Source organism: Leptonotus elevatus, chromosome 21 (assembly GCF_054856555.1).
Source record: "Leptonotus elevatus isolate MCC_2025b chromosome 21, RoL_Lele_1.0, whole genome shotgun sequence".
Lineage (NCBI taxonomy): Eukaryota > Metazoa > Chordata > Actinopteri > Syngnathiformes > Syngnathidae > Leptonotus > Leptonotus elevatus.
Genome location: NC_141259.1, coordinates 8350057 through 8377918, shown reverse-complemented (window position 1 = coordinate 8377918; position 27862 = coordinate 8350057). Strand labels below are relative to the sequence as shown.

The window sequence follows — 27862 nt, the reverse complement described above, 5'->3', positions numbered from 1 at the left end:
AAAAAAGAAAGATACAAGGTAGGTAGCAAATGGCTAACAGTTTTAACGGATTTCGTCGGTATCCGGTATCACATTAAAAAACAAAATTCAGGCTTTTGCAGCAGGTGGATGTCTACGAATGTTTTCAGAAAAAGGTTTATCTTCGACTGAGTAACATTCACCGTTCCTTTGGTTAATCAGCGACGCTTTATCATGGGTGCAATTACAGTGACTACTGTTTTTCTTTCCTGGCTGACTTAATAATCACTCATTACAGCGCCTTTCACTTCCTAAGCAGTCAATTAACATTAGCGGCTATCTGGGAATCGCTAAATGAGCTCATGATGCGGTGGCCACATTTTACCTGCAATCTGTCCACACAGGCGCTCGGAGCTTCGCACATACACACACGACACCTCAGCCAAAAGCCAAAATGGTTTAGCCAGAAATATTAATTTAGCCAGCGAGCGACACCGTGAATCAGAAACATCTTCTAATCTCATGCAAGAAAAGGCAGCCATCTGGCTGGGCTGTATGAATTTAAAGAGTGGAGAGAGGAGACCTCCACTCTCCCTCTCAGCCGCTCCCCCTTTTCTTCCCACCCTCCGTAAACGCCGCCATTAAAGTAATGTGATCATCTGCATAAAACTACGAAAGGATGGAAAACATCATGATTATATGAGAGCCATTCAGGACCCTCAATTAAATCCAGCTGTCAAATCAAATATTAGCACAGGGGCAGCGGCGGGCATCGACAACTCCACGCCCGGCCTAAGGGAACATAAATGGCTGATTGTCACCGCGTGGCATAAATATACTGTATTTTTCAGACCATAAGGCAAGCTTAAAATCCTTTCATTTGATTAAAAATCGACAGCGCACCTTGTAATTCGGAGCGGCTAATATACGAACGTATGAAGGCTTTTCAGTTTGTCGTCTTTAATTCAGATTCCTTGTTGTTGCCAGGAACTAGAAATATAGTTCCCAAATGTCTAAAAAAACAAACATATCCAATTATTCAACAAATCAGTTTTGGGTTTTTACTACTACTACCGTCTATTACTATGTCTATTTCCTGTTTCAGTGTCCATGAACCATGGGGAATGTAGTGCTACGAGCCTAATGCTGCCGTTCCTGGTTAGTCCCATCACAAGCAGAAGTTTTTGGCACTTGGCAGTATATTTCCAGTAATTAAACGACAAAGCTTGCTTCCAATAGCTTTCAGGGCGAAGCAAAAAAGGTTGGATAATGGTTGGTGCTTGGATTATTTACAACTGTTGAACTGTCAACCGAGATAGCGTTTAACATTAGCCAAAGTAATAACAACCACCGGTCACCAGACTGACTGAATAAGAAGATGGTCGGAAGTCGGACTTTTCCGAGTTCAAACCAGGAAGTGTGTACGGGAACGCCCCCTTGGACTCGGAAATTCCACTTGCGAAGTTGGAAAAAAAAAGGACCCCGTGAATGGCAAAACACAATTTACTCGAATATAAAACTAGATAGCTTTCTTCATTTACAAATATTCAACACAACGTACGTGACAGTATGCCGCTATCTCCCTGCATGAAATTATACGGTGAACTACTGAACTGTATGGAATGCTTACGAAATAAGATAAAAACAATAAAAGAAGCAACATTGCGAGAAGGTAAGTTTGCTGGAGGTCAAAATGAGTTTTGAGGAACTTCAAACTATTCGCCATTTTGGTTGTTTACTTTCGCCTCGAACGCTTCCAGGTCAGAACTGGGGAAAACCAACTCTGATATATCCGACTTCCGACCATCCTTGAATGCAGCATAAATTTGAATTAACTCCGCTCTGCCGTCCGTCAGTAATGAATGCCTGCGCGGAAACATGAAATATGGGTTCCGTTGTTTTTTTACTGTACAAAGTATTTTGATGTAAATATCGGCATTAACGGTGAAATCTGACGAAATTCGGGTTACATCGCCAGCGTAGGAACGGAACTCGGCCGTAACTTGAGGATTCAGTTAGAATAAACTATTTAACATACAATGCTTCACAAAAATCTTATAATCCTTATGCAAGAAAATAGACCCGTTCATTTATATTACGCCTAATTAATACGGTGCAAAAAATACGGTAAGCTAGTGAACATGTTTATGATTAGTGGAAAGAGCCTAAAAAAAAAATCCGTGGTCAAGGCTAAACTAACCATAACAAAGTGCAGATCCTGAAGGAAGAGGGGGATAAAAAGTAATAGGACTGTAGAATGGGTATTACAGAGGACAAAAAGAGCATTGATGGGGATCAGTTTAAGAGTGTGTGCGTGTGTGGTCACATTGCAGTCCTCTCACCCTCCACCCTGACCTTCATAAAGCGGCCCTTGGTGACCCACTCACTTTAACGATGAACACCGGTGATTTACAGCGATATAAAGAGTGTTCAGAGGAGGCTGTGGAGCAAAGAGTGTGATTGTGGGAGGGGGGGGGGGGGGACCAGGGTGTCCCTTCACCCTCCTCTGTCACTCCATTTTTTTTTTTTTTTTTTTACAAAAAGTAATTGCTTTCACCCTTGGTGGTGACCTGGGTATATTTAATCACAGCATTTCCAGGCCTTGCCAACTGAATCAAATTGGTCAAATTAACAGAGGCTGCGCAGGAGGAGGGTTCACCTCACGCTATCACACACACGATCTCACTCTCTCTCTCTCTCTCTTTTTTTTATCAAGCTCTTCACACAACAGAGGCTCAACTATGGTCCTCTCTAAGTGAAACTCTCTTCGGGTCCCGATGAGGCTAAAACGTGGATTGGAAATTGATATTAATTGAGTCAATTTTGGTGCATTTGTACTTATTTGGCAGCACAAACCTGGTCATTTTGTCGGTGCAGGACATGGTGATGAGCTGCTCTCCCTGTAAAACGCCGTCCCACGTCTGGACGGACCCCCAACACCTCACCGGGACCGTCCCCTCGCCTGATTCGATTTTGGTTCGCAGGTGGCAGCGGTGCTTCCTCAAGAGGTGTCTGCTACTGGGTACTGGAAAGGAGCAAGAGTTCTTCAACTTGACGTGAATTTTTGTATTGCAAAGTAAAACGCACACACTTACGGTCTGTGGTGATTTCATAGGGCGAGTTGAGTCTCCCGTCCCCACACGGCGAGGTGCTGATGTACATGTGGAAGTGGACGCTGTCTCGTAACCTGTAGCTGCGCTCCTTATGCCGCACAAAAATGGACTGCTCCCAGTCTTCTGGCCTTTTACTTTGTTAGCAAAGAAGCAAAACAACAACAACAAAAACAACACCATGAGAACAAGCAAAACAAGTATGAACCAATGAGGTCAGCATTAAACTTTTTTGTAGCACATAGCTACAATGCTCTAATTGCCGTTGACTGTGATCACTCCCACAACGGTGCAGATAGATCCAGATCTTTTAGGTCTACTGGCCAAAACCGCCCAAACCGCCAAAATTAAGAATAAATAAATGACTAAATAAATGAATAAAAGTGGAAATAAAAACGGATATAAAAAATATAATTCAAAAAGTAAACACAAAAAAATTATATAATTGGAAATAAAAACAACAATGTATCTATATCCATAAATAAATAAATACATAAATAAATAAAAGTATAAAGAAACACCCCCCCAAAAAAATGAGATAATTTTTTTTTATATATAAATAAGATATAAATGTCGAAATAAATACAAAAATAAATAGAATTAAATATGAATCAACACAACGGCGGATCCCAACCCAAGACACGTTTAGGACCGCCCCCCCCCCCATTTCATCCTGACAGAGTGTATGCAGCATGAAATTAATAAATGTGAGAGCGGAACGTTTTTATTTAACGACTGACATGTAATTCTATTTATATATTTATTTTGTATTTATTTCAACCATTTATTTGCTTGATTTTTTTCTATTTATTTGTACTTTTTTTGGGATCAAAACTGCTAAAATTAAAAATAAATTATATATAATTTATATATATATATATATATAAAAAATAATAATAATAATAATAATAAAAAAATATATATATATATATATATATAAAAAAAAATATATATATATATATATATATATATATATAATTTTAGCAGTTTTGGTCCTCCATACTGGCTTGCGCTCATCTGAGTTCAGTTAATTAAAAAAAAAAGATTTACCTCTGAATGCAAATTCGATTAAAGTCTAACAATCCTGATACGCCCGATCACAAGTGAGTCATTGGTTCACAGGACGGTAGATTTAAGAAAAGCCTCACTCGTCTTGAAATAACCTCTCATCTGTCTGCGGTGTCCTTTCACTGTGGGTAAATATGTCAGTTGTGGCATTTTGCTGGGTCATTTCATTATGAATTATCTCCTCCATTAGCCTTCTTGCTCAACCGCACTCCTTGTCACTGCCATCCAGCATTGTGCTAAGACGGAAAAGTCTGGCTGTGTATGCAAATATGACATTCTGCTATCTACACTTCTTGCCACTAATCTGATGAATCAGCCTTGCCATTAAGTTCTTGGGGGATTTATGCTTATGGAAGCAGGCATCATAACGTATCAAGCCTATCTCTCGGTACCTATTGTAGGTGTGACAATGCACAGGTTGCACGAGCACACAAAGTAGGTACATTTGCAACAGTACTAAAAAAAATAAAATAAAAATAAAATAACCATAAAGGTAATCAAGGCTCTGATGTGTGTCATTAGCTGGCACACAAAATGTGTAGTGATTATTAAGAAGTCAATGGTGAATGGAGCTTTGCCATGAAGCTTATTATAGAAGATCGAGCAATTCATAGCACGGCAGTGGGAGGTCACGCCAAAAAAGCTCTTTAATGCTATTAAGCATTTAATGTGATAAGTTGCTAAAGTTGCTGCAGGCATGTTGGCAACTGGCAAGTTGCTAAACTTGGACCACTGTGTGTTGTGTTCAGATCGTCACAAACATCAACTTTAAAGGTAACGCCCGAAAACATGCTTTATTTCGATTACAAGCTTAATAAATAAAGTTTTGTTTTTGTTCGTAATTAAGACATTTATATGAGTTATTTAAGATTTGAAAAATAAATTCACTCTATCCTCGGTCTTTCTGTTTTTGCTATTTCTTTTTATGTTTTGTGTTTGTAGTCCACTTTCATTGGGGCCAACGAGAGCAGTGACCAACATACGGAAGTGTGGAACTGTCACTGGGATTAAACATTTTTGACTGGCAAACACATTTAAATGTATTTAAAAGTATATTTGAATGTTATTTAAATGTGTTTTTACGTATTTGCAAGTATGTTCGAAATATTTGTATTATACTGTATGTAATTGCAAGTATGTTCAAACGTACTTGTAGTTTAAATGCAAAAAAAAATAATTCCCCCATAATGCCACGGAGCAGTTTAAAAATGCTTTATTTTAATTAATTATTATTAAAAAAAAATTGCATTCGGCTTACAGTATACCAAATTACAATACGTGAGAAAATTAAGTAAGTAAACATTGATTATTTATAATTTTTTATAATTTGTGATTATGACCAGTGTTGGGCAAGTTACTCAAGATCAGTAATATATTCCTTAGTTACTTGCTTTAAAAAGTAATTACTTTACTTATTACTCCCTACCAAAAGTAACTAGTTACTTATTAGATACTTGCATGATTTTCGGTTCAGCATTTTTTCCCGTAACGCCACGGGGTATGCGCAAGTAAATATGCTGTGGGAAAAATGCTAAGTTTCTAGCATTTAGCCTACATGTACATTCTGCAAATACGTTAAAATGTATTCGCAAGCACGTGGATTTTACACAAAATCTAAAGTTCACGGCTGCGAAACTTTAAACTGTAAATTACTAAATGACGACATTATGAATTTTGTGAAGAGGAATATTGTAAAATTGTGACTGATTACCAAATAGCAAATACAGATAGGGGACTTTCAGAAAAAAGTGTAATAAATAGAGTATTGTTTGTAGAGCCGAACAGTAATACCGCTCGAAAGCCATGCAAGTTTATTACTCGTTTTACCTGATAAAGAGCTCAAGTTGAGAGTAGAGGAAGCGCAGCAGGGCTCTGCGCACAGTCACTTCGGCATGACAGTCATTGACCACTTGCCCCTGGTCACTCAGATTCTCCCCGTTGATACACTTGGTTCCTGTAGACAACGCCACCACCTGGGCATAGTTAATGTCCAGACCTGTCCAACACACAAACATGCATTGCACCAATATCTTCCGATTAGAAAATTGAGGAAATGTCGGAAAGATCCAAAATATTTTGTCTTGTATTTCTGCTAGAATAAATGTACATAAGTTATCCCAAAGCTTTTATTTGGGGTCGTCTGTGGAGAGAAGAAGCTGCAGTTGCAACACAGGAACTGAAACATGACGAGATAGTGGCTGGAACATTTGAAACGTTTGCATTATTGTCTGCGCAATGAGTCATATCCGGGATGATTGTCACGTTGCTGCTATGTACTTCCCCAAACCCTTTAGAGCAGCAATAGTTTATGTAACTAGGGCGTTCTCCTCGCGAGCAAAAATAATCAGATCCGTTGTCTTTCTTCCTGGTCTGTTGTTTATTAAATCTTCTAGGTTGACTAAACCTTACAATTTCTTTGTCATCAGGCGCTCACACTGTTAGCTTCCTAGTGTGAGTGCATCTATTCGTTCCAGCTTCTTGTTCCAGCTTGATCACCTGTCATCCATCAAGCTTTCCTCCTTTGCCAGATCATTGTCTCCGTTACTACCGTCACCAGCTCCGTCAACACTTTTGGCCCTTCCTTGCGTGATTAATCCTCATTTACCTCAGCTCCCTGGGTTGCCCTCTCAGGTTATACCGCTCGCCTGTTGGCCCACCTGTCTGCTCCATTCGCCACCCTCTCCTCCCCGGTTCATTACATCACTTCTTTGCAACTCACTTCATTATTCTCTGTCAGACCCGGCTTGCTCACTGACCTCCTCCACTAGGCTCCTCGTCTTTTTCCATGTAATGTCAAAATATATTCACACATATATAAGGATCTGTGTTTGGGTCAAGATAGAGTGCCTGCATATTTTATTTATACCCTTCTGGTGATATAGGAAGTTTTTCCTCACACTTGTTTCTGGAAATTTCTCATAGTGATGATTTCCGAGAGCATCGTAAGGCCGGGCGAGTGTGTGATGCACAGACAAGAGAATCGAAGCAGCACATTAATGGCAAGCCATTCCTTTGTCGGTTGCCTCACATCACTCCCCTCGTTTCCGAAAGTCAGGCTCCGTTGGCTCCAGGCAGATCCGCGGGCGCTGCCGGACCGGCACATGAGCTTTTATCAGCTTGAGCCCAGACGGCGCTGTGGAAGGAAGAGTCCTGACACCTCCATTGATGAGAGGAAACGGGGGGAAATGTTGGGAGGGTGAGAGTAATAGGTGGCATGAGGAATGTGTGGCAGTGTGTGCGTACTTGAGGAAAAAGACATTACAGGAAAGAACCTGTATTTGATTTCTTGAATATGCTAATTCGGGGAATAGTGGTTAGCTGTGCCACAGAACAGAAAGGAGGTTCCAGGTTTGAGTCTGGTCTTCCTTTGCATCTTTGGTATGATCTCTTTCTCGTCTGAGGGGGTGCGGGTGTGGGTCAATACATTTACGACTTCAGTGCATCCAAAATCTCTCCATTTTGAGTCAACACTTTGCATTCCTAGCTACCTTTTTCACTATATTTCCTTCACAGCGATAAAGTGAGTTGAAAAAGGTAACAGACTCCCAATTTCATTCTCCTGCTTTTCCTCACCGTTCCACTTTGCAATTGTTTAGATCAATTTTGCAATGGATAATTTCTGCAGCGCTATTCGCTACCGTGCCATGAAATTGCTGTTGCTTTGCAGGGGAGTGTGAGAGATGGGTGCAAGGTGGAGGGCGAGGGGCGGGAGTCAAAGAGAGAGAGAGACGGTAAAGGATAAAGCCCCCACCGCCCGCCCCCCCTGTGAGCTGTGTGTGCTTTAAAACCTAAACTAATCAGCTAAAATACACTTTCCAAGTGATTACTTATACCATTGTAGACCACCTGCATATGATAATTAGACAAAATACTATCTTCTATTTATTTATTTATCAAGAATACCCTTTATGCTAGAACCTCTTTTCACATTACTGTGCTCAAGCTTGTCTCCCGTGAGATTCACACTAGTTCCCTTTCTTTCTTTTCTTTTTTTTTTTTTTTTTTTTTAAAAGCAGTCCATTCCACTAATTTAAAGGGAAACAGTTTGGCCGCTTCAGGATCATCCTTGTAGTCAACCCGGGGCACACAATCGATCCAGGACACGGAAATCAATAAGCCCTTGCCCGAGCGCTACCACAGGAAAGTGGTGAAGCATTTTCCTGCTCAGGCAACAATTAATACATAATTTGCAGTACTTTTATATTCTGTAAAAAGAATGCATTCTGTGGACATTTTTTTTTTAAATTGCTGACTGATTAAAAGCACCGTCCAACATTTTTGCCGTTTTGAAAAAAACCAAAACACTTCTTAAATACAGGATGTTTACACATCAACACCTTCTCAATCTACACGTCTTGGCTTCTGTTAATGTGTGGTAGTGATTTTGTCCTGACCCAAAGCTTTGTTTGTGTTTCGACTAAAAATGACAAAACAACCGGACAGAAATGATATATAATACGTTTAAAGCAAAAATGTTTAAAATGGAAACATTATAGAACAGATATTACAACCCAGTCCAAAGCAGGAGAATAGATGATGTTTGGCATCAGCATGTTATCACCATAAATCCCATCTTCTATGGGTTCTTTTACCATATTAGGTTGGGCGATTAACCGGAATGCCATCCAAAACATGTTCTTTGAATCATGGGAAACCTCTGAAAATCCTCAATGGTTGTAAAGAAGGAGAGTTGGCAAGAATAGAAAGAGCACCCTGTTGAATCTTTATTAGCTTTAGCAGTCAACTGCTCTGTGCACATAAGGGTGTCTTTGTGAAATGGTACTGAAGCTCCCAAAATCTCTCCCTGGGCTGCAACACACTGTGCACCCCCCCCCCCCCACTCCCCTCTTCTACTTTGAAAGGTTTTTTTCCCCCCTCGCCGCATGTGATTACTGACTTGTACATTTTCAGGCAGCTTGAAAACCAGATTAAGTGGTGGGAAAAAAAATCCCTGTTTGAAAATGAACGTTCAGGCTAAATACCACAACTTAACTGTCGTTTGCAATCAAAATATTTAAATCCCTTTTCTCTCATCTTTTTCCTTAAGTCCCTCTGGTAGCTCTGTATGCTTCGGCATCTTGTAGCTCAGCTTAAAGAAATACGATTCAGAAAAACCTTCATCCAATTCAACCAAAAGCAGTTTTCCATGCAGACTTTGAGATTTTTCATGTCTTTGAGCCTATTTGAACATGAAAATCTCCACGCTATTTGATGCCGCTACTTTACTTTGACTGCCGTCTCGCGACTCTCACCCTGCCGGCGAGGCTAATCTCGATCTCATTGGGGGCTCAACTGCCTCAGCGGGACTCCGTTGGCATGTGGGATTCGCCGTCTGTCTGCGCTTCAAAGACGGACCCTGATTAAGATTCTTGAGGCGCAAAACGGGGCATCAGACACATGGAGGGAGACAAAAGGAGGAGGGGAAAAAAGGCGGCGGCGGTGGCGGTAGGCAACAGAACAGGACTCCCCAGTGTTCCTGTCAAGCTCTGTGTCTGCGTGAGCGCCGGCAGAAGCGGTGCGGCGGCCACCACCTCTGCGGTGGCGCAGCCCGTTTGTCTGGATCCTTGAAGATAACGTGCTATTAATAAACAAACAGAAGCAATTACTGGGAGGCAGAGGAGAGGAGAAGGATTGGATTAGGTCAGGATGAGCGCAGCCGCTCTCACTGAAGTCAACGGCGACGAGCTGCGGCGACTGCTGCAGAGATACCGATCCCTCCTCGGCGACCCCTGAAACCCTGCCGCCGGCAGCCACAAGGGGAAGATAATTCTCTGGGGTGGGAGTTATTTTTGAATTAACGTGTCTTTTCACATATTCACCATTCAGGACCCTTGGTTTCACTTATTCGCGGACATTTTTTGAAACCAATCCTTCGCTCCTTTGCAGAACTTAAAACTATGACTTGAGCGCCATCCTGGTGCTAAGGAACTATGTTGAAGTGAGTTGAGGAGTTTAATTTTAGCAAAATGAGTGCTTTTTCACCATCTTGTGGCATCTATAGGCATAGCATTGTGTCAATGACGAATTTTGACTATTTGTGGCAGGGCTTGGTTCCTGTCAGCTGCGGGAAAAAAAAGGATATTAAATATTTTTAATTTTAACATTTCTTCTAAACCGGCCATTTGTGATAATTCTGGATTTAGAATTAGGGTACTTTTTTTTCATTATGCCCACACTAAAAAATGCTGAGCTGTTTTTCTTTCCTTTTCCTTTGCTGCGTAGCTGTGGATTTTGAGCAGATTGGGTTACTTTAACCCAAGGTTAGGTTAATTAATTGGGCTGAAGAGTTGCATACCATTTTGGACAGTTAAGTGTGGAGTTGAAGTAAATGTAATGTAACATTCTTACATTTTTTTTATGGAATCTGGATGGCTTAGTGGATAGATAACACCGGTGGACAGAGGGACTGGGTTAAAATCCGGATCAGGGCAGACAGAACTCATCAGACTCGCTCTTAAAACAGCTAAGTCAAAAATAACTCAATTTTGGTCAACAGTTGGACCGACTAGCTATTTGGGTTAATTTGACCCAACTTAAAAAAACCAAGAAAAAAACAAAGTTGGGTCCAGCTGACCCAAGTCAGTTTGTTGGTCCAAATTTGTATTTTGCGCTTCATTAAAACACACTGAATAGCAGTTGCTACTTACCCCACAACCAGCTAGCTAGCAACAAGCCTCGCTAGCAACGTTACAGGCTCTCTCCGGAGTCACTGATAATCACCTTCATAGCGGAGAATAAGCTGATATACACTTGACAAGCATCATTCTCACAAAGGGATGCCGAAAAAAAGATGGAGAAGCCATGCTAATTGCTAAGCTAACAGACTGACACAGCTCGCGCGTATAACACCGGAAGTAAGTGCTTGGTGCGATTGACTCCACTTTTAATGAAAGTCACTCCTTAAATGAAGTCATTGATTCACAAAACTGCTCAGAGGAAACAAATAAATAAAAATAAATCAAGCCTTAGAAGCATAATAAAATATATATTGTACCAAACTGATTAAAATCACAGTGGTCGGTGGAAACAAGACTAATGTCATTTGGGATTTATGCTCCACCAAAGTTTACTTACTAAATCTTTTTTTTTTTTGTTGCAGTGTGAGAACGCATAAAGCTCGTCTATTTTGGTGGTGAGCACAGGTGTGCGGGTAACAATCCCTGATGCAATGTGCAGCCAATACAACATATGAAACATGAATAAAGCATGAAAGATGAATGTGCAGTCATAAGTCATTATTTGACATCACAGCGAGAAGTGTCCTCCGCCTTGCTGTTCCTTCACTGTGTCACACAGCCAGTCGTCAGATTTAAGCTGATCTTGTTAGGATTCCCACCGTGTCATCGGCAAACTTGTGTCAAAGCTGCGTGAGCACGGAAAGTCCAGCTCGTGAGAGAGACCGACTCCCACGAACATGTCTCCCAACCCTCAGAGATTGACTCGTCAATAATTCATCGGGAATGCATAAACTACTCCACGAGAACAGGAAATCTTCATAATGTTTTCTCCCAATCTGGACTTCCTTCTAGTTTCTCATCTTCTGTCTCTTCTTCGCCACTCTCTTTATATTGCACCGCCTCAATAATTCAACGTGGTATATAAAAGTCAATGAAATTTACCATACCTCGGGTCATTACGATGCCTGCCAGGGATTTGTGTTGAGCGTAAGACGGATTGCAGCCGCCTACCAGCGAGCGATACTTCTCCCTCACCAAGTGGAATATTGAATCGGCAAAATCCTGGAAAACACAAAAATAATCATTTTCAAGTTGTTAAATTACTGTATTATCTTAAAAAAAAATCTAGGTTTTTTTTTACACTCACAGAAATATTTCAAGCCTAACTTAAGATTTATGTAATTTTTTTACATGACAAATTCCCCCCCTTTTTTTTTACGATCATTTGAACACAAACGTACCAAATCAACCTTATATGATACATATTCATTAGTCTAATAAAGCCTATTTATTTGAAATGCATAATCCTCAGGTTTATGTATTTAGCATTAATAAAGTATAATTAGTCTAAATTAATAATAATGAGAGTATTTATTTAAAATACATGAAGTATATTGTTTGACTTAAATAATAATTAGGTTACCTATAGCATATCATCGCTGCTATGTGAAAAACACTTATGTCCATTTTAATTTTTTTTTTAATGTTTTTGGGACGAAACTTAATGAAGGCATCTCAAAAATTGTAAAAAACAAAAACAAAAAACGAATTATACTTTATATTAATATTAAATACATAAAACGGAGGATTATGCTTTTCAAATAAATAGGCTTTATTAGACTAATGATTATGTAGCATATAAAGTTTATGTCAAAATTATCTTTCAAAAAAGTACATAAATCTTAAGTTAGGCTTGAAATATTTCTGAGCGTAGTTGACTTTTACCACCTCGAAATAAACAACATACGCAAACCGACCCTCACGCCACATATCACCCAGCACAGTCTGTAACATGTAATACGCTCACTAATTCAGTCACTGCGGCACCTCATGATGTCCTGTTAGCAAGTGGAGGCTTAATTTGTCCAAAAGACCCACTCTGCTGCCAATCTGTTGCCATGTCCCGGATATTCATTTAAGCTCTGCAGTTGGTGTGAACACCGCTTGAAAACTAAGCCCTTAACAAATTCAGATTTTTATTTTTTTAAAGGGGCGTGTGTGTGATCACATGTCTTGGCAAAATCTGCCTAACAGTGTGCAGTTAAGTGGATTACGAGTGAGTCATGCTGGTGTTGGCTATAAGGAGGTTAAATGAAAGGACATTGCTCTCAATTAGTTTGCAGTATGCGCAGTGGTCGGTGTCCATCATTAATCCACTCTCACGCAGTACTAAAGTCATAATTACAGTAAATATTTGCATGTAAACACAATGATAAACATTTAGTAACCTTGAAATGTTGCATAGTCGCATCCACATAGCAGAGCAAACATACTGTATACCTGTGAAAATTATTTTATCCAATGTGTGTTGTTTTATGTTAAAGTAACCATTGTTTGAAGGTTTATAATTACCATAACATCAATGCTAATTTATCCCATTGATGGCTTTTCACATGATATGTTAGCATTAAGCTAGCTGACTTTTGTTCCATTTAAGCGTTTAACTATTCAATGTTTGTGTCAGTTTTACAGTAAACTTTGAGAAGAAATTTGGAGAAATGTGCGCACAAGAATGTCCTGTTTTTGGTTGTCAACTGATGTTATATGGAAGTCAACCATTTCTTGACAGCCGGGCCGCAAATAAATAATGGGTTTTAGAAGACAGTATTATATTTGGTGTAATTATTCTGCTGAAATATTTCAGTGTTTTTCTGATTCTATACACAAGCACATTCTGCGATACCGTATGTGAAGGAAAAGAAACGGCTGCCACGTTTCTTGTACCTGAAAGTGACACGCAATTAAATCTAACAGAATCCTGCTTGGCTTGGCAGCGTCAGCTGCTGTCGGTCACAGTCTGAACCCTGAGTCAAGTGCTCCGTGGCCCCGAGAGGTCTTTTCATCGATGATATAACAGAGGTGAGAGAAGGTGGCAGCTCAGAAAGACCTGGAGAGGAAACGTGGACGAGACCCTGACGTTGTTCCATACCTCCGTCTTTCCCTCTTTTTGTTCCATTTGCCATTCACTTCTTGAACCTTTCATTTACACCTCTGGATTCTACTTTTGATCACTCTACCACTCAGTTTTTCATTCAGGATTTGCTTTAATCTCCAGCATACTGTTTTGTTGTTGTCTGTCATAGCAGCTAGCTAGCACTAAGCTAACCCATGTGAGGGTCTGGACATGGACTGTAAGTTTTCTTAGGTCATAAAAGAGGACATCTGGTCACACTAGCATATGTGTGTTTGTTTGTAGATGCGTGTCTCATATTTGCCTTTGTTTTCCACACAACCTGTACCATCATACATATTTTCCTCCCTCATGGGGAGTTGAGTTCTACCTTGACTGTGAGCCTAATGTGGCAGAAAAACGAGGCCAAGGATGGCGCTCCACAGTCGGAAAGACTGTCACGGCAACCTGCCGTCAACTGTGAGCGGGGATCATTGTGTGCCTGGCTGACTGCCCTTCTTCCTCTCGGTTGAACATTGAGCTTCACCATGCTCCCGTTTTCACATCTGGTTTTCAAAATGTATTTCACTTAACTGATGCGATACGTCTCAGCTAGCTTGATCAGCAGTGAAACTGCTGCGGCGGCCATTGTGTGACTCACCCCACCTGGTGTCTCTGCAGCATTAGTTCTAAACAATTTAACAAGCAATCCCTTTGGGCCTCTTCAGGATGGAGAAAACAAGCCACAGGATTTATTTAGTAACTGCCTTGGCTGCACTAAAGGAGATTTATTGGAGGAACACTTCTATCAACACAAGTGCGTTAAGGCTCACACTCATAATCTCCATTTCTCAAAGCAGGAATATTGGGTGTGTAAAGATTACTTCGCACTCGAGGAAAAATCGTTTACATTCGCGGGAAAGGTACACCTGCACAAGTAATAAGATCCAATACCAGAGCAGTTACAGCATTTTTATATATGTAAATGCATATTGCTTGATCTCATGGCAAATTATCAAATAAAATTTGATTTGACTTTAAAACTCGGAGAGTACATTTTTCTCTGAAAAACAAATACCCATAATGTTGAAAAAGATACAGTTTCAAATAGGGATAGGAATTGAGATCAGAAACAGAATAAACTGAAAAAAGCAAAGGACACAGAATTCAACCTTGTGGAACACCATACGTTCTGTTATAGATGTGAATTCCCATTACACTTATTCGTCCGACCACTTTCTTTTTTGCTCAGCATTGTTAGTAGTATGAAGGGATTACAATAATAAAGAAGAAATCACACGACATACCATCACAACAGTCACAAGTTGACTACTGATTGCACCAAATGTCCTCCCGAATCATTTGAGTCGTATGCGTGACCTCTGCCAAACCACTGTGCTTATCTTATCTTATTCCTATATATTTTTTTGGGAGCTCAGTATTGTTCATTCGGCAGTTTTACAGAGTCAACATATCATCATCATTGCTCACCCCACCTCCAGCCGCGTGGTGGGGTCAGAACACTGGGGGAGGGAAGGAGAGAAGGGAGCACTGGGGGACGTGTAGCACACCCGAACCCCAGGCCCGGCAGGGAAAGGTCCCGTTCGTCACGCCAGCGTGCCTAGTCAGAACTAACCCTGTTACTCAGTTCGCTAGCTTATCGATCTGATTCCTTATCAATTGTCTTATTGACTCTCATTGGGTGAGGGAATGAAATAAAACAAATGCATAAAATCAGCTCAGAGCTCCAGCTCATTCGTTACCCTAATGAGGGAAAGCAGTAAAGAAAGCAGATGGCTGGAAAATAATCATAATAATCAGTTTGGCTATCTATTCTTGCAAAAACTGAATGGTAGAATACACATTTTGATGTGCATCTCCAAGGAAAAGCGGAATGTCACCAACAATTCTCCTGCTGCCTTCCCTCTGAAGTCAATATTGTGCCAGAAACACAAAATGTCACCGGGGAAAATTTCTCTGCGGCGACTTGACCTAAAAGTCAGGCAGACTGGCATGTGCGTGTGTGTTGTGAGAGTAAAAAAGAAAAGAAAAAATATACTGTTTAGCTTCATGGTCTCAAAGGAGAAAATGATGGAAGAATTTAGTATTTCCCCCCACAGGTAATATTTTAAAGCATCTTTACATTCTCCATACATTTACCACAATGCTCTTTTTTTTAATCTGTTCAATGCAAAAGTGTAATATTGAAGTCACCATGTTGATGACCACCTGCGGTGTGTTACGCCATTAATATGGACTTCATATGCCGTCTCAGTATACACGGATACCCTTTTAACCCAACACCTTCCCCTCTTATCACCTGCCTGCAGAATAGCCAAGGCAGCATAAAAATGGGGCCATGTCTTATATTTCTTTATAGAGGTATTTAACAATTAATTCTCCCGAGTTTTAATAGTGTCTGCCCTCTGCTTGGATATCTTCCCTCCCACTCCCCACCAGCGCCAAGCCCACCTTTTTCTTCTCACAATCCCGCGTTTGACGCCGATCAAGAGGCCTTTGAAAATGATATCTATTCATTTGGTTGAAGCGTTGCCTTGGGTGGCTTTTGAGAATGTAAAGCCGGTTTCTTCGCAACGTGAACGATTTCTCTCTTGTTTGCTCTCTGCATGACGTGTAGCATTCCTCTTACTTTATTCTTCTGGCCTCTGGATCGCCGTCACAAGATCCTTGTTGCTATTTCTGTTCTGTCACTGGTCAGTCCCTCCTGTCATCACCTTGATGTTAAAAGAGCAATGAGGACAGTGGTGAATGAATGAATGGAATGAATGAATGGCTATTTTATGTCATTGCAAGTACAGAGCAATGAAATTGACACAACCGGTCCAAGAAACATGAAACACAAAGACTAACAGAGGGAGACGCGACAGAAAGACCTGCCGGTACTCAAGATCTTAGGTAAGAAAGAAAGATGTTCCGGAGGGGGAGGTGAAAAATGACAAGGGGAGCATAGTATGAGCCTGGAAATAAAACCTCAACACATGTAGCAGATACAGACAACAGATCTCAAGACTTGTACATATACGAGACTACGAGACAGGGTGTATGGTGGCAGGGGAGATGTGACGGAACTTGGCTGAACTAGAAGCTCAGTTCAAGCGAGCGCTTCACACCGCAGATCTTATCTCGTGGTAGGAACTGAGCTGGTGCGCCAAGTTCATCATCTCGTTACCGATTCAATCGCAAACACAGAAAGGAGTGGGAAGGAGATGAGGGAACCTAGCGTCAGAAGAAGTTGTTTTCACCCAGGGGAAGGGTTCAGGACTGTTTCGGCACCAGGTCAAACTTGAGTCTTTTTGCCTGTGACCCTCAGTGGGACTTCAATTAGCCGAATATGCAGTCGCTTCTTCAAGACAAGAAGTCAACTGCTCCTTGGCGGCAGCCATTTTACGAAGGAACTCGAAAATCGTATACGCATGAATTTGACTAATCTGGTTTCAACTGATTAGCATCATGAAAATTTACTGAATGTTATACAACATGTATGTCTCTATGCTTTAACTTGCCTGTATCAAATATTTATTGCACCACTTGGCCTTGAACAGATTTACCCACCGAACAGCGGGGCCCTGTCAGTCACATCAAGCCATCAGGCTGCGCCATGTGGTCATCGTCATCATAAGATCCTGCTCCCTTTTAATCCACATGCTTGATCTTCAGGAGCGGGAACAAAGGTACAGTATATGAAGACGCGGTGACAGATCTAATCCGTCTTTCCTGGGGCTCACCTCATCCGTGCATGTAAGAGGGGAGTCGGTGTGCAGGCGGGATGATGCACCGCAGGCCTCCGTAAGAAAGGCGGAACTCAAGCAGAGAGTCCTCATTAGCTTTGAAAAGGTGGAAACAGGACATTAAGCCTGGTATGTGAGATAAGGATCAAAGTCAAGGATGAGCAAATACGAGAATGATAGCTCCATCCAAGAACCAAGGACTCGACTTACCTATGATGACGCTAAACAGAGAATGGGATCATTATTTCTATATGGTCAGTACATTCAAACCTTGATCCTTAAGACATGGAGAACTGCAACGGCGCACAGTAGACAGAGAGTCGGTGAAGTAAATCCATATTTAATCTCACCAGAACAGTCTAGTGCTCCATACAAATGATTGGCAGATTGGAACTGGCTGTTACAGATTGTGCTATGCAAATCAACACACCAAGCTCTGCGAAGAACAGCTTGAAATAACATTTTGATTTCAAATTTTACATGTAAAATCATGTAAAAAAAAAAGAAAAAAAGTAAGTTCCTCCAGACTTCATAGGCCATTGATTTTGCATTTTCTTTTGCAGTTCAGTTCTTCCACACGGGAACTCATTCAACGACACCTTTCTGGACTTTGCTTGAAACAGACAATCCCTCCCCCAAATTTAAAACAAATCATATTCTCAGGGGCCTAGCCCAACCCTTGACTAAAAAAACTACCACAACTTTTCCAACTAACTTCATATGTCGCTTGACTGGATACATCTGCTCAAATCCAGCACAGCTCTTAAGCTTTAAACCAAATATTGATTTGGGAAATGCAAGCCCCCCCCCCAACACAGAAGCCAAAAAGGACTACAGCCAATGAATTATGACCACAAACCGCAAATGTTAAGCATGACCGACTCTGGAACTCATTATCAATCTAAATTATAGTCATCTAATCAAACAAGCAGAGCCAGTTACAACAAAGAGTGTCACTATCACACCCAAGCCCATCTGTGGCAGAGTATTGGGTTAGGTTGTAACGTAAAGAGAATGCCAGGTCCACCAATGCCAGGTTTACTTGAACAGATGACACAGTGTTTACAAAGCGTATTTAACTAAGCTCTTTCTGATGTGTGTAAAAAAACAAAACAAATCTTGCATATCCGCCATGAGAAAAAAAATGTCATGGATGGGAAACGTAATCTGATTTGGCTGTATGCACTGTAAATGAGATAGCATAAATAGTGAAAATGAGATACAGTGCTACACAAAAAAAGGGCTTGCAAAATGAGGGGAAAAAATGTGAAAAATGGTGAAAGGCCTGTCACAATCTCATTTTTGGGACGATACATTTTTCCCCAAAACAATCTTTTTTATGCCACTGATATAGTGATGTTAGAGCAAAAATAATTGAAGCACATTCTTTTTAAGTGCAATTATCTTTCCATTCTGAAGGATAAAGAACATTTACAGTGAAATGTATAACAATAAACTTATTCTAAATGACTTGGCACACAGTAGTTAACTAATTTTCTCCCAAAAACATATAAAAGCGTTCTATTTTAAATATTGCCATGGTCCCAAAAACGTTTTTATGTTGTTGTTTTTTTTATTCGCTAGAGCATACAGAAAGCTTTGATGCAGCCTCTGACCTGAGCAATGGTAGTATTACAAAAAACGGGCAGCAGGTGGCAGCAGAGTATAAGAGCAGGTTTGTGAACAATGATGAAACTATTTTCTAATGCTAATTGCTGCAAAACGGAAACAGATACAAATATATATATATTTTTTCCTAATGAAAGAAGACACTCTAAGCTTTCTTTTGGTCATTTCCATGGTTTTATAGCCATAGAACACAATACTCTGTGAGACTTGCAAAATCTGTCAAAATACAGTAAAACAGCCGGGAGCGAAGGGGTTTGCTTCAGTGAAAATGGCTGGGAGTGAATTAATTAAAATAAAATAAGCAAAATCATCTCCCAAAAGAACATACATATTTGCTAATACTTTTATTTATTTATTTATTTATTCATTCATTCATAACGAGGTGGTTTGGCACAGGATATACCAAGGAATAATGAGATGAAAATGGCTGATTTAAGTATAAAACCCTTTTGATGAACTCTCCACGGTGAAGATAAAAGCAACGATATGGCTCAAACAACTCAATAATGTCAGACAGTATAAACCACACACCAGAGGCCTCATGCATTATGCACCAAAGGCCAGCAGAAGAATTCCTGTGAAAAGATAACATGACCCTACCCTGAGGGAAGATGAGGAGCGCGAAAGAGAATGAGGAGTAAAAGAGGCGGGCACAAGGAAAAGAGGCTGGGTGGAAATGAGAGGAAATAAAAGGGTCAGTGTTGAAGTTCCAACCAGTCTATCATCTCCACGAGGAGACCGAGGCTATGCCTGACTACTTAATTATATGACATAATTTGCACGAACATATACAGTACATGATTCACCAGGGAGAGAGCAACTGTTATTGTAGTCCCTCACCAGATGGCTGTTTTTTATTCCTTGCAATATGTATCTAATAGGCAGCATGGAGGACAAGAGGTTAGCATGTCTGCTTTATAGTTCAGAGCAGGAAAGGACAACTTGTCTAGCCTGGGCCCGAGAAAGTTCCATTCATTTTTTTTTCTGCATGCTACAGTATATCTTATAACCAAAGCTATACTAGAGAGGTTATTTGAAGTCTTATACTGGGTATAGAATAATAAATATACAGAAAAAATAATGCTCTGGAGCTGTGGTCAGAGAGAGACCTTCCGGCTGGGATGCATTTTTTTTTTTTTTTTTTTTTTAATAAAAGTCATATATATCGGCACTGTGTGTCCTCTCACACATTTATCAGTCTAACAATATTGTTCGTCTCCCTACAGAGAAGTTCAGTCTGGAAACTGTTATATTTGATATCTGTCAGAGCAAACAAATATACTTTCAGATCCACAGGATTTATATTAGAAGGGCAAACACACACACACCCACACGCGCGCGCACACACACACACACACACACACACGCGCGCGCACACGCACACGCACACACACACACACACGCACACACACACACACACACACACACCCCACACACACACACACCCACACACACACCCACACCCACACACACACACGCACACACACACGCACCCCCCCCACACACATATATATATATATATATATATAACTAACTTTACCTTAAAATACTGAATTACATTTTGTACACATTTCATAATACTTGCAACTAGCATTAACAAACTCCACCGAGAGAGTTTATCCGATCATCTTCAAACTATGCGTTTTCGTTGCACACTGTTGCCATGGTGATGCGCCTTTTTAACCTCATATATATGATATATTTTAGAATTTTTGTGTGCAGTTTCTTCAAAATGGCTCAGTAGTGCCCCCTGTAATTTTTTAAGAAAGCAAAGTTAGTTGAAAGTGTCACCTAGCTTTACGATAACTGGACCTAAAAAAAAGACTTTGAGAGTCATACTCCAAACCAAACAGGAAGTCCGCCATTTTTTTAAATTTTTTTAAAGAAATTTGACAAAATGTTTTCCTTTTTATTTTGGTCACAATTTAACGACCTAGAAAATGTATTCAATGGCTTTCAAATGTTGGCTGTTTTATCTAAAGATGTGCTGTTGCTGTGGCTATGCGCTGTTTGCAAAGAAAAAGGCTGCTGTTTTTGTGGGTCAAAACCAAGTTGAATACGCCGTTAACTAACTTTACACACAGATAAGGCCTGCCCCCCAAAAAAGGTAACGTAAAAGGTTATTATCCTATGTGCGAGTACACCAACGTGACAAGGGTTGCGAGGGCCCTTTAGCTGCTCGCAGCTCTAGTTAGGGCCCGAGCAGCGACCGCTGCGAGTTTCCTGTTGTTAGTTTTTGTAGGAATTATTATTATTATTATTATTGTGGGAATGCTGAAACATTAAACATAAAAAAAACACGTTAAATAAAAACTTTTCCCCTTTCATTTTCAATAGGATTGACATTGAACTTTCCACGCCCACTTCCATACATACAGCTGATCATCATTACCAGCTCTCTGATACTGCTCAGTGGCGCAGTTGATAAAGTGCATTGTCCAGTAACCAGGAGGACGCGGGTTCGAATCCCACCTCTGACTGCATTGTACTGTAAATATATCCATGGCCATTATGCTAAGCTACTGTGCCAACTATCATATAATTTTTTTGTAATTTATCATACAACTCTAATTAATAATTAGTAATTTTCACGTAATTTATCTTTTGATTTACTTTTTAAGATTTCACAAGCATTCCAAATGCATTCAGCTTTTATTAGCGTTCAGCTTTCAGCAATCCCACGAAATTGCTAGTTATTATTATTATTATTCCATAAACAATCTCAACCAAACTTTGCACACATATGGGGCCCGGCGATTTTTTAAATATATATTTATTCCCCCCCCACACACTAGGTTGTATGCATTAGGATGACTGCTGAGATTTTCTACCTTGCCATGGCTGCAATTGAGTGGTGGAAAAGTCGAGTTTTTTGACAACCTTTCAACCCCCCAGGACAAACTAAATGCAGGTTGTCAAACTCTTAAGCAGTGGTGTTCAGCTGACATTTGGGGGATGTAAGGTTTCCCCCCAACAGCATTGATATGTTTATCTTGCAGATAGACACTATAAGTTTACACCTGGCCTTTGCGGAAACTAGCCTTGCTCTTTTCTTTGCTGATGAATATGGCTTCTAAAAACATCCCCTGACAGAAGTGATCGCTCACATTGCCAACCCAGACACACACGTACACCGTACAACAGCGCAACAAAATGTATTATACACTTCACAGCCTAAGGAAGAATGTTTGAAATGGCGTAGAAAGCCTTTTGAATGTGGGGGGGGAAAAATGCCTATGGCCCATGCTCTTTTAACATTTACTGAAATCCATTATGTGTCGTCAGCAAAGTCGGCAGAATGCTAGATTGACTGTAACAAATGCATATGCTCGCTTTTGTCATCTTTCTTTCTATGTCAAATGTACGACGGCGTATTAAGGCCACTTATAAATATATATATTTTTTAGAGGGCGGGGGCAATATTCAGAGAAAAAAGCTCACAAATATGCACGTTTATAACGTGGGAGATTTGCAAGAAACTTACGAGAAATGCACATAGCATACTACTCTGATGTTTGTGCCAATACGTTTTGTTTGGGTTTTCAAATAAGGAGATGGAAATGGCTTTAACCATGTCATGTTAAGCATTCGCACTTTGAAGCGTTGGGTACTGCCAGCGACAAAGACGCCTCGCTTTGCGAAAGTCCACACCCTGAGGATCAAGCATTTAAATTAATTTGTTAAAATAAATATTTACTTGTACATTTATGTTTCCAGAATTATTATTCAAACATTCATACATTTTGATATTTTTTCATACAAGTAGCTAAATTGATGTGTCGAATCTGCTGCTCTCCGTCATTCACTTGCATTTACCTAAAGTATGCTAGCCTCTGATTGGTTAGTGTTTAGTCAGCTGATAAGGGATCAGGAAATTGTGTCGCTCTAGCTGCCGTGTATGACGAGTAAAGTTTAAATTAAGAATAAATCCGTCTCCATCCTGCCTTTTTATTTTATAAACAGTGTCCCATTAACCACCAACGAATCCTCACATTTGACTATAGCTACGCTACGTGTATTTCTCGTAAGTTTCGGAGTTTTTTTCTCGCAAATTTGTTACTTTATAAACTCGCAAATTTACGAGTTTTTTTCTCGCAAATGTGAAAGTTGTAAAAAAAAAAATTGTATGTGCGTGAGTATGCGCATGTGTGTGTGTGTGTGTGTGTGCATATGTGCGTGCGTGTGAGTGTCTATTAATTCACCTAAAACCTATTAAAAATCCCATACCGTTCACCTAAACCGAATACTTCGGAATCCAGCTAGAGTCGTGAAGTTGTCAGGAGACCCGAGGAAGGATCAAAGAAAAGTCAAATCCAGCACCGACCAGACATACCAACCAGAATCTTTCACCAACCCCAGAAACATCTAAATTGTGCACCGCGTGGTGGGGCGGAACACTGGGGACGGAAGGGGAGATGGGAGCACTGGGAGACGGGCGGAACCCCAGGCCCAGCGGTGAAAGGTCCCGATCGTCACACCTAGCGTACCTAGTGAAAACCCTGTTACTGAGTTTGCCAATTTGAGCAAATTTGCAAGTTTATAAAGTGGCAAATTTTTATTTATTTTTTCTCTGAATATTGCCCCCACATTCTAAAAATATATATATGAGGCCCTAATATGCCGTCGTACAAAGGAGATGCATACTAGAATGTGTTCAAACATGTGTTCAAAGGGCAGGAGATGCACGGCAACAGACAGATGGTACAATCAATAATGTGCATAATAGTATGCATGTGGCATCAAAAGCAAAGAACACTAAACGTATTATTTGTACGACTATCGCTGTCGGTGTCAAGTGCAGTCATGCTCTACGATACTGCTTTAGTCTCATGATGTGATTTGCAGTGGTGACAAAATATTATGACTGAATATTATGATTCATGGCAACCCTGGCTGTCATCTGCACGCAGAGTTCAGCACTTCCGGTGTAGGCGGTGAAGACGTCGTCAAAGGAAGATCCTTGTGTGACAATAACAACACAGACAGCATTAACAAGACCGCTCTAGATCCACTTTTCAAATGTTGAGGTGATCCCCCCCCCCGTGACCTGACTTGGAAATGAAGATTTTCGGGCAGCGCAAAAAAAAAAAAGATGGAAAAGGTCAGCGGAAGAGTTGCATACAAAAACAGATCATGGAGCTACAACATTTGTGTTTGTTTGCCCGTAAAGTGAGAATATTCCTCGGTTACGTCCTGGTTCATGAAGGATGACATTGATGTTGGAATACAACGTGCATGGAGAAAGGTTATTTTATGACTGGACAGAGAGAAAAATATATTTGCCTATACAATTTTTTTTTATTTGAATTTACGCCAATATTTTAAGTTTTAAGAAAATGTTGTTTTTGTTTCATACCAACCAACAATAGGAATGCCTCTAAATTTAGCTTTTGGCCTAAATTTTTTTATTTGGTCTGTGCGAAGGACTTTTGTTTTCCTTTGTGAGCGAAAAGAACACTACACATTAAAATGACAAAAATCCTGAATGCAAAATAAATAAATAAATAAAAAAGTTATAAACCTTTCTCAGTGGTATTTGATTTTTTTAAATTCTGTTAATTAGTTTTTATAACAGGTTTGTTAGTTTTTATTTCGAAAATGTTTTCTTTTTGTTTCGTTTTCATTAGTTTTATCGTTAGTTTTAGTTTTTCTTTCAATATATCGACACCTTTAAATATTCGCCTGAGTTATTTTTTCCAGATTTTTCAGGAAACACAAAAAAGTAACTATTTGCATCATGAAGAGATGATTTAGGCAAAAAAAAAAAAAAAATCTAAAAAAACTGATTTTTTTTAAAGAGAGTGACGATATTGAGCATTTGTCGAGCGCAAAATTTAAAGTTCATCAAGTACACAATAAAGAACACTACAATTTCAAACAACTGTTTGACCTTCCTTCCTCTGTACAGACGTACAGCGATATTGAAATCAATACATTTACAATAAACACCGAACGCTTGTGTATATTACTCAACAAAAAATAAACCAAAGGACATTGTCACTATAATTATAGTATTGCAAATAAAAATAGAAAGACAATACATTTTGTAGTCCATATGAAATGCACAACCGCAAATTCTGTTTTCATAAAATGTATACCATGAACAAGTCACCCATATGCTGCTGATGTCATCATATTTAGGAAATATGAACCACCTAAATAGGGCAAAACAATCCAACCATAACATTATATGTTACATGTATGACCCTTACATTATTACCCAGTGGGATAATGTAAAAATACACAGAGATGGAGAAAGAGGTGCTCCATCCATTAGTCAATAGTTCCAGGCACTGCACAGGTCCTAACTAGCTTCCTGTTGTATACTCATGGGCAGGCAGTCTGAAATATGAGGGCTGAGGACATGAGTTCCTCCCAGAATGCTAAACTTTCTCTCTGCTGCCTCCCCATATCTCTCAATGCTCCCCCCAACCCCATCCCCCAGACTGTGCCCTGAAACCAATCTGACGCCTAATTAATCCTGAAGGTCTTTTGTTCCGCTGAGGTTTCCCTCTTTTCCCCCCTCCTACTGCAGTCCATCCATCCTCACCTCTCGCTCCCTCCCACAGCCTGCCCCTCATCTTCCCCATGCGATCCAGGATTGTACCCCTCCACGGCAACACACCAACACACATCCAGTATACTGCATTCCCCCGGTCACCCATTTCATCATCCCCAGAGAGGCTTAATCTAAGTCTTGCAAAGCAGGACAAAAGTAACAGATGTGTTAGGTTTTACATGTTCAGCGTATTTTTTCAGGAAAAATATATCTTGCTAATTATAGTCATATGGAGACCTAGAATGCATTTCTGAGAGATCATAAAACATAGAAACTAATCAGCTAATACATAAATTTGCCCAAAATATTTGTTTCCAACAAATGCCTTTTATTGCATATTTGACCGGCGACATCAGGGTTGTCCAAACTAAGACCCGGGGACCATTTGTGGCCCGTCATCCAAATTCTTGTACAAACATAAGTAAAATGAGCCAAAATTTGGCTCACTATTGGAAGTGTGATATCTAAGTCCTTTCTGAATATTTTTTTTCTTGTGACCACTCAAAATGTTTAGTGGCATCAGACCTATCCATACATATATAGTTTTTATTTGTCTATTTGCTTTTGATGCCCTCTAAGGACTATATATATATATATATATATATATATATATATATATATATATATATTTGGGGTGTGAATTGCCTAGTACCTGGCGATTCAATTCGTATCACGATTCATAGGTCACAATTCATAGGTCACGATTCGATTCGATTAATCCCAATACAAATCTCAAAATTGATTATTGCGACTTTTTTTTACTCCAATTTAGAAAATACTAATCAGTAAACTTGTACACATACACTGTAAGATGTGTATGAAAATGTATTTATTTATCTGAACATTCAGGCTTATAACTGAACCACTGCATTTAACAAACAGGTTGCAGTCTGTTTCATGTTTGAACAGCACTGAAATAAAATATTAAGGCTTAATGTTCCATTATTATAACATTCTTCCATGCTTAATGTGTGAATCCTAACCCTAAGTAAGACGCTTTGTTGAATATTCCCATAAAAAAATTGATGTTTAAAAATCGATTCGGCCGCATATCGAATCGATTCGAGAATTGCGCGCTGTAATATCGCGATATATTGCCCAGTCGATTTTTTATAACAGCCCTAATAAATATATATATATATATATATATATATATATATAGATGCTTAATTGACTGATTTTGGCATTCCTTCGGTTTTTCTGTATCTGGCCTTTGGTCTACATATTGCTCATTGAAGGACTGATCAGTCAACAGAAGTGAACTGTGGTGCACATAGAAAATGACTTTTCTCACTCTATGGCTACATTTGATTCCTCTTAATGTCTTAGACAGTTTTGTCTGTTTTAAAATCGGGCAACATCGCTCAGTCTGCTTACTGTACATATGTTAGTGTGTTTCTCTCACAAACAACGTGATACGTGTCGCCGTGTGTGACGGGAGGGTCCATTGCTGTAGGTCAATAAAAGGCCAACCCATCCAGACCTCGCCCCTGCCTGAGAACCAGAGATAAACATACTACACACCAGTCATGATTTATCAGTCGCCATTTGCTACCTGAGCGCCTGTGAAATTGTAATGAACTTGGTTATGCTTTTAATGGAGTGTGAGGGCTTCCTGAGAATTGACTGTTGCCATGCTCCAGCACGCAGGTATAAGACGGAGAAAGGAGGAGCGCAGGACGGTCTCAAACAATGAAGACTTAGTATAGCGCATGTCAGGGCGAGCGGAGGGTCTTCGGAACAGATCGCAGGGGCGTTTTTCATTATATGCCAAGGGACTTGACCTGAGCAAGCATTTGGATACCTTCTCGTTAGGGGGATTTTCTCGCAAAGCTGCATGCTGACGCGCTACGTTAGATTTAACAGCCTGCAGCCTCATAGGTCATATTTTGCATACTTATTGGACAGTTGAGGATGGCGCTAACCTTTCTATGTACATTGTGCTCCTATTCAGATGAAAAACACCATTTGGTAATTTCTCACACACACAAATCTCCACTATTTGATTCCCTTAAAAGGCAAATGATGAGTGAAGTGGCCTGTGGAAAGGGCAAGTGACTGTGTGACAACAGTAATGTGGAACTTCATAGATGCACACCAGTCCCTTTTTCTTACATCAATTACAGAGGTCACAGACAATAATTAGCTTTGATTAGGGCTGTTAAGTTCATGCGTTCATGACTAATTAACTTTAATGAACTAATTTAACATAATTTTAATGC

At 40.0% G+C, this 27862-nt stretch overlaps 1 protein-coding gene across 4 annotated transcripts in view; it reads right to left on the bottom strand.

Moving 5' to 3' along the window:
• Positions 1 to 27862, bottom strand: part of adarb2 (adenosine deaminase RNA specific B2 (inactive)) — a 191352-nt gene that overhangs the window by 13839 nt on the left and 149651 nt on the right. For all 4 annotated transcript variants that reach the window (XM_086066302.1, XM_086066301.1, XM_086066304.1 and 1 more), the window contains 4 exons: positions 11761 to 11875; positions 5964 to 6132; positions 3054 to 3205; positions 2815 to 2983 (listed from right to left, as the gene is read on the bottom strand). In XM_086066302.1, the coding sequence (XP_085922428.1) occupies positions 2815 to 2983; positions 3054 to 3205; positions 5964 to 6132; positions 11761 to 11875 (605 nt within the window). The remainder of the gene's footprint in view (positions 1 to 2814; positions 2984 to 3053; positions 3206 to 5963; positions 6133 to 11760; positions 11876 to 27862) is intronic.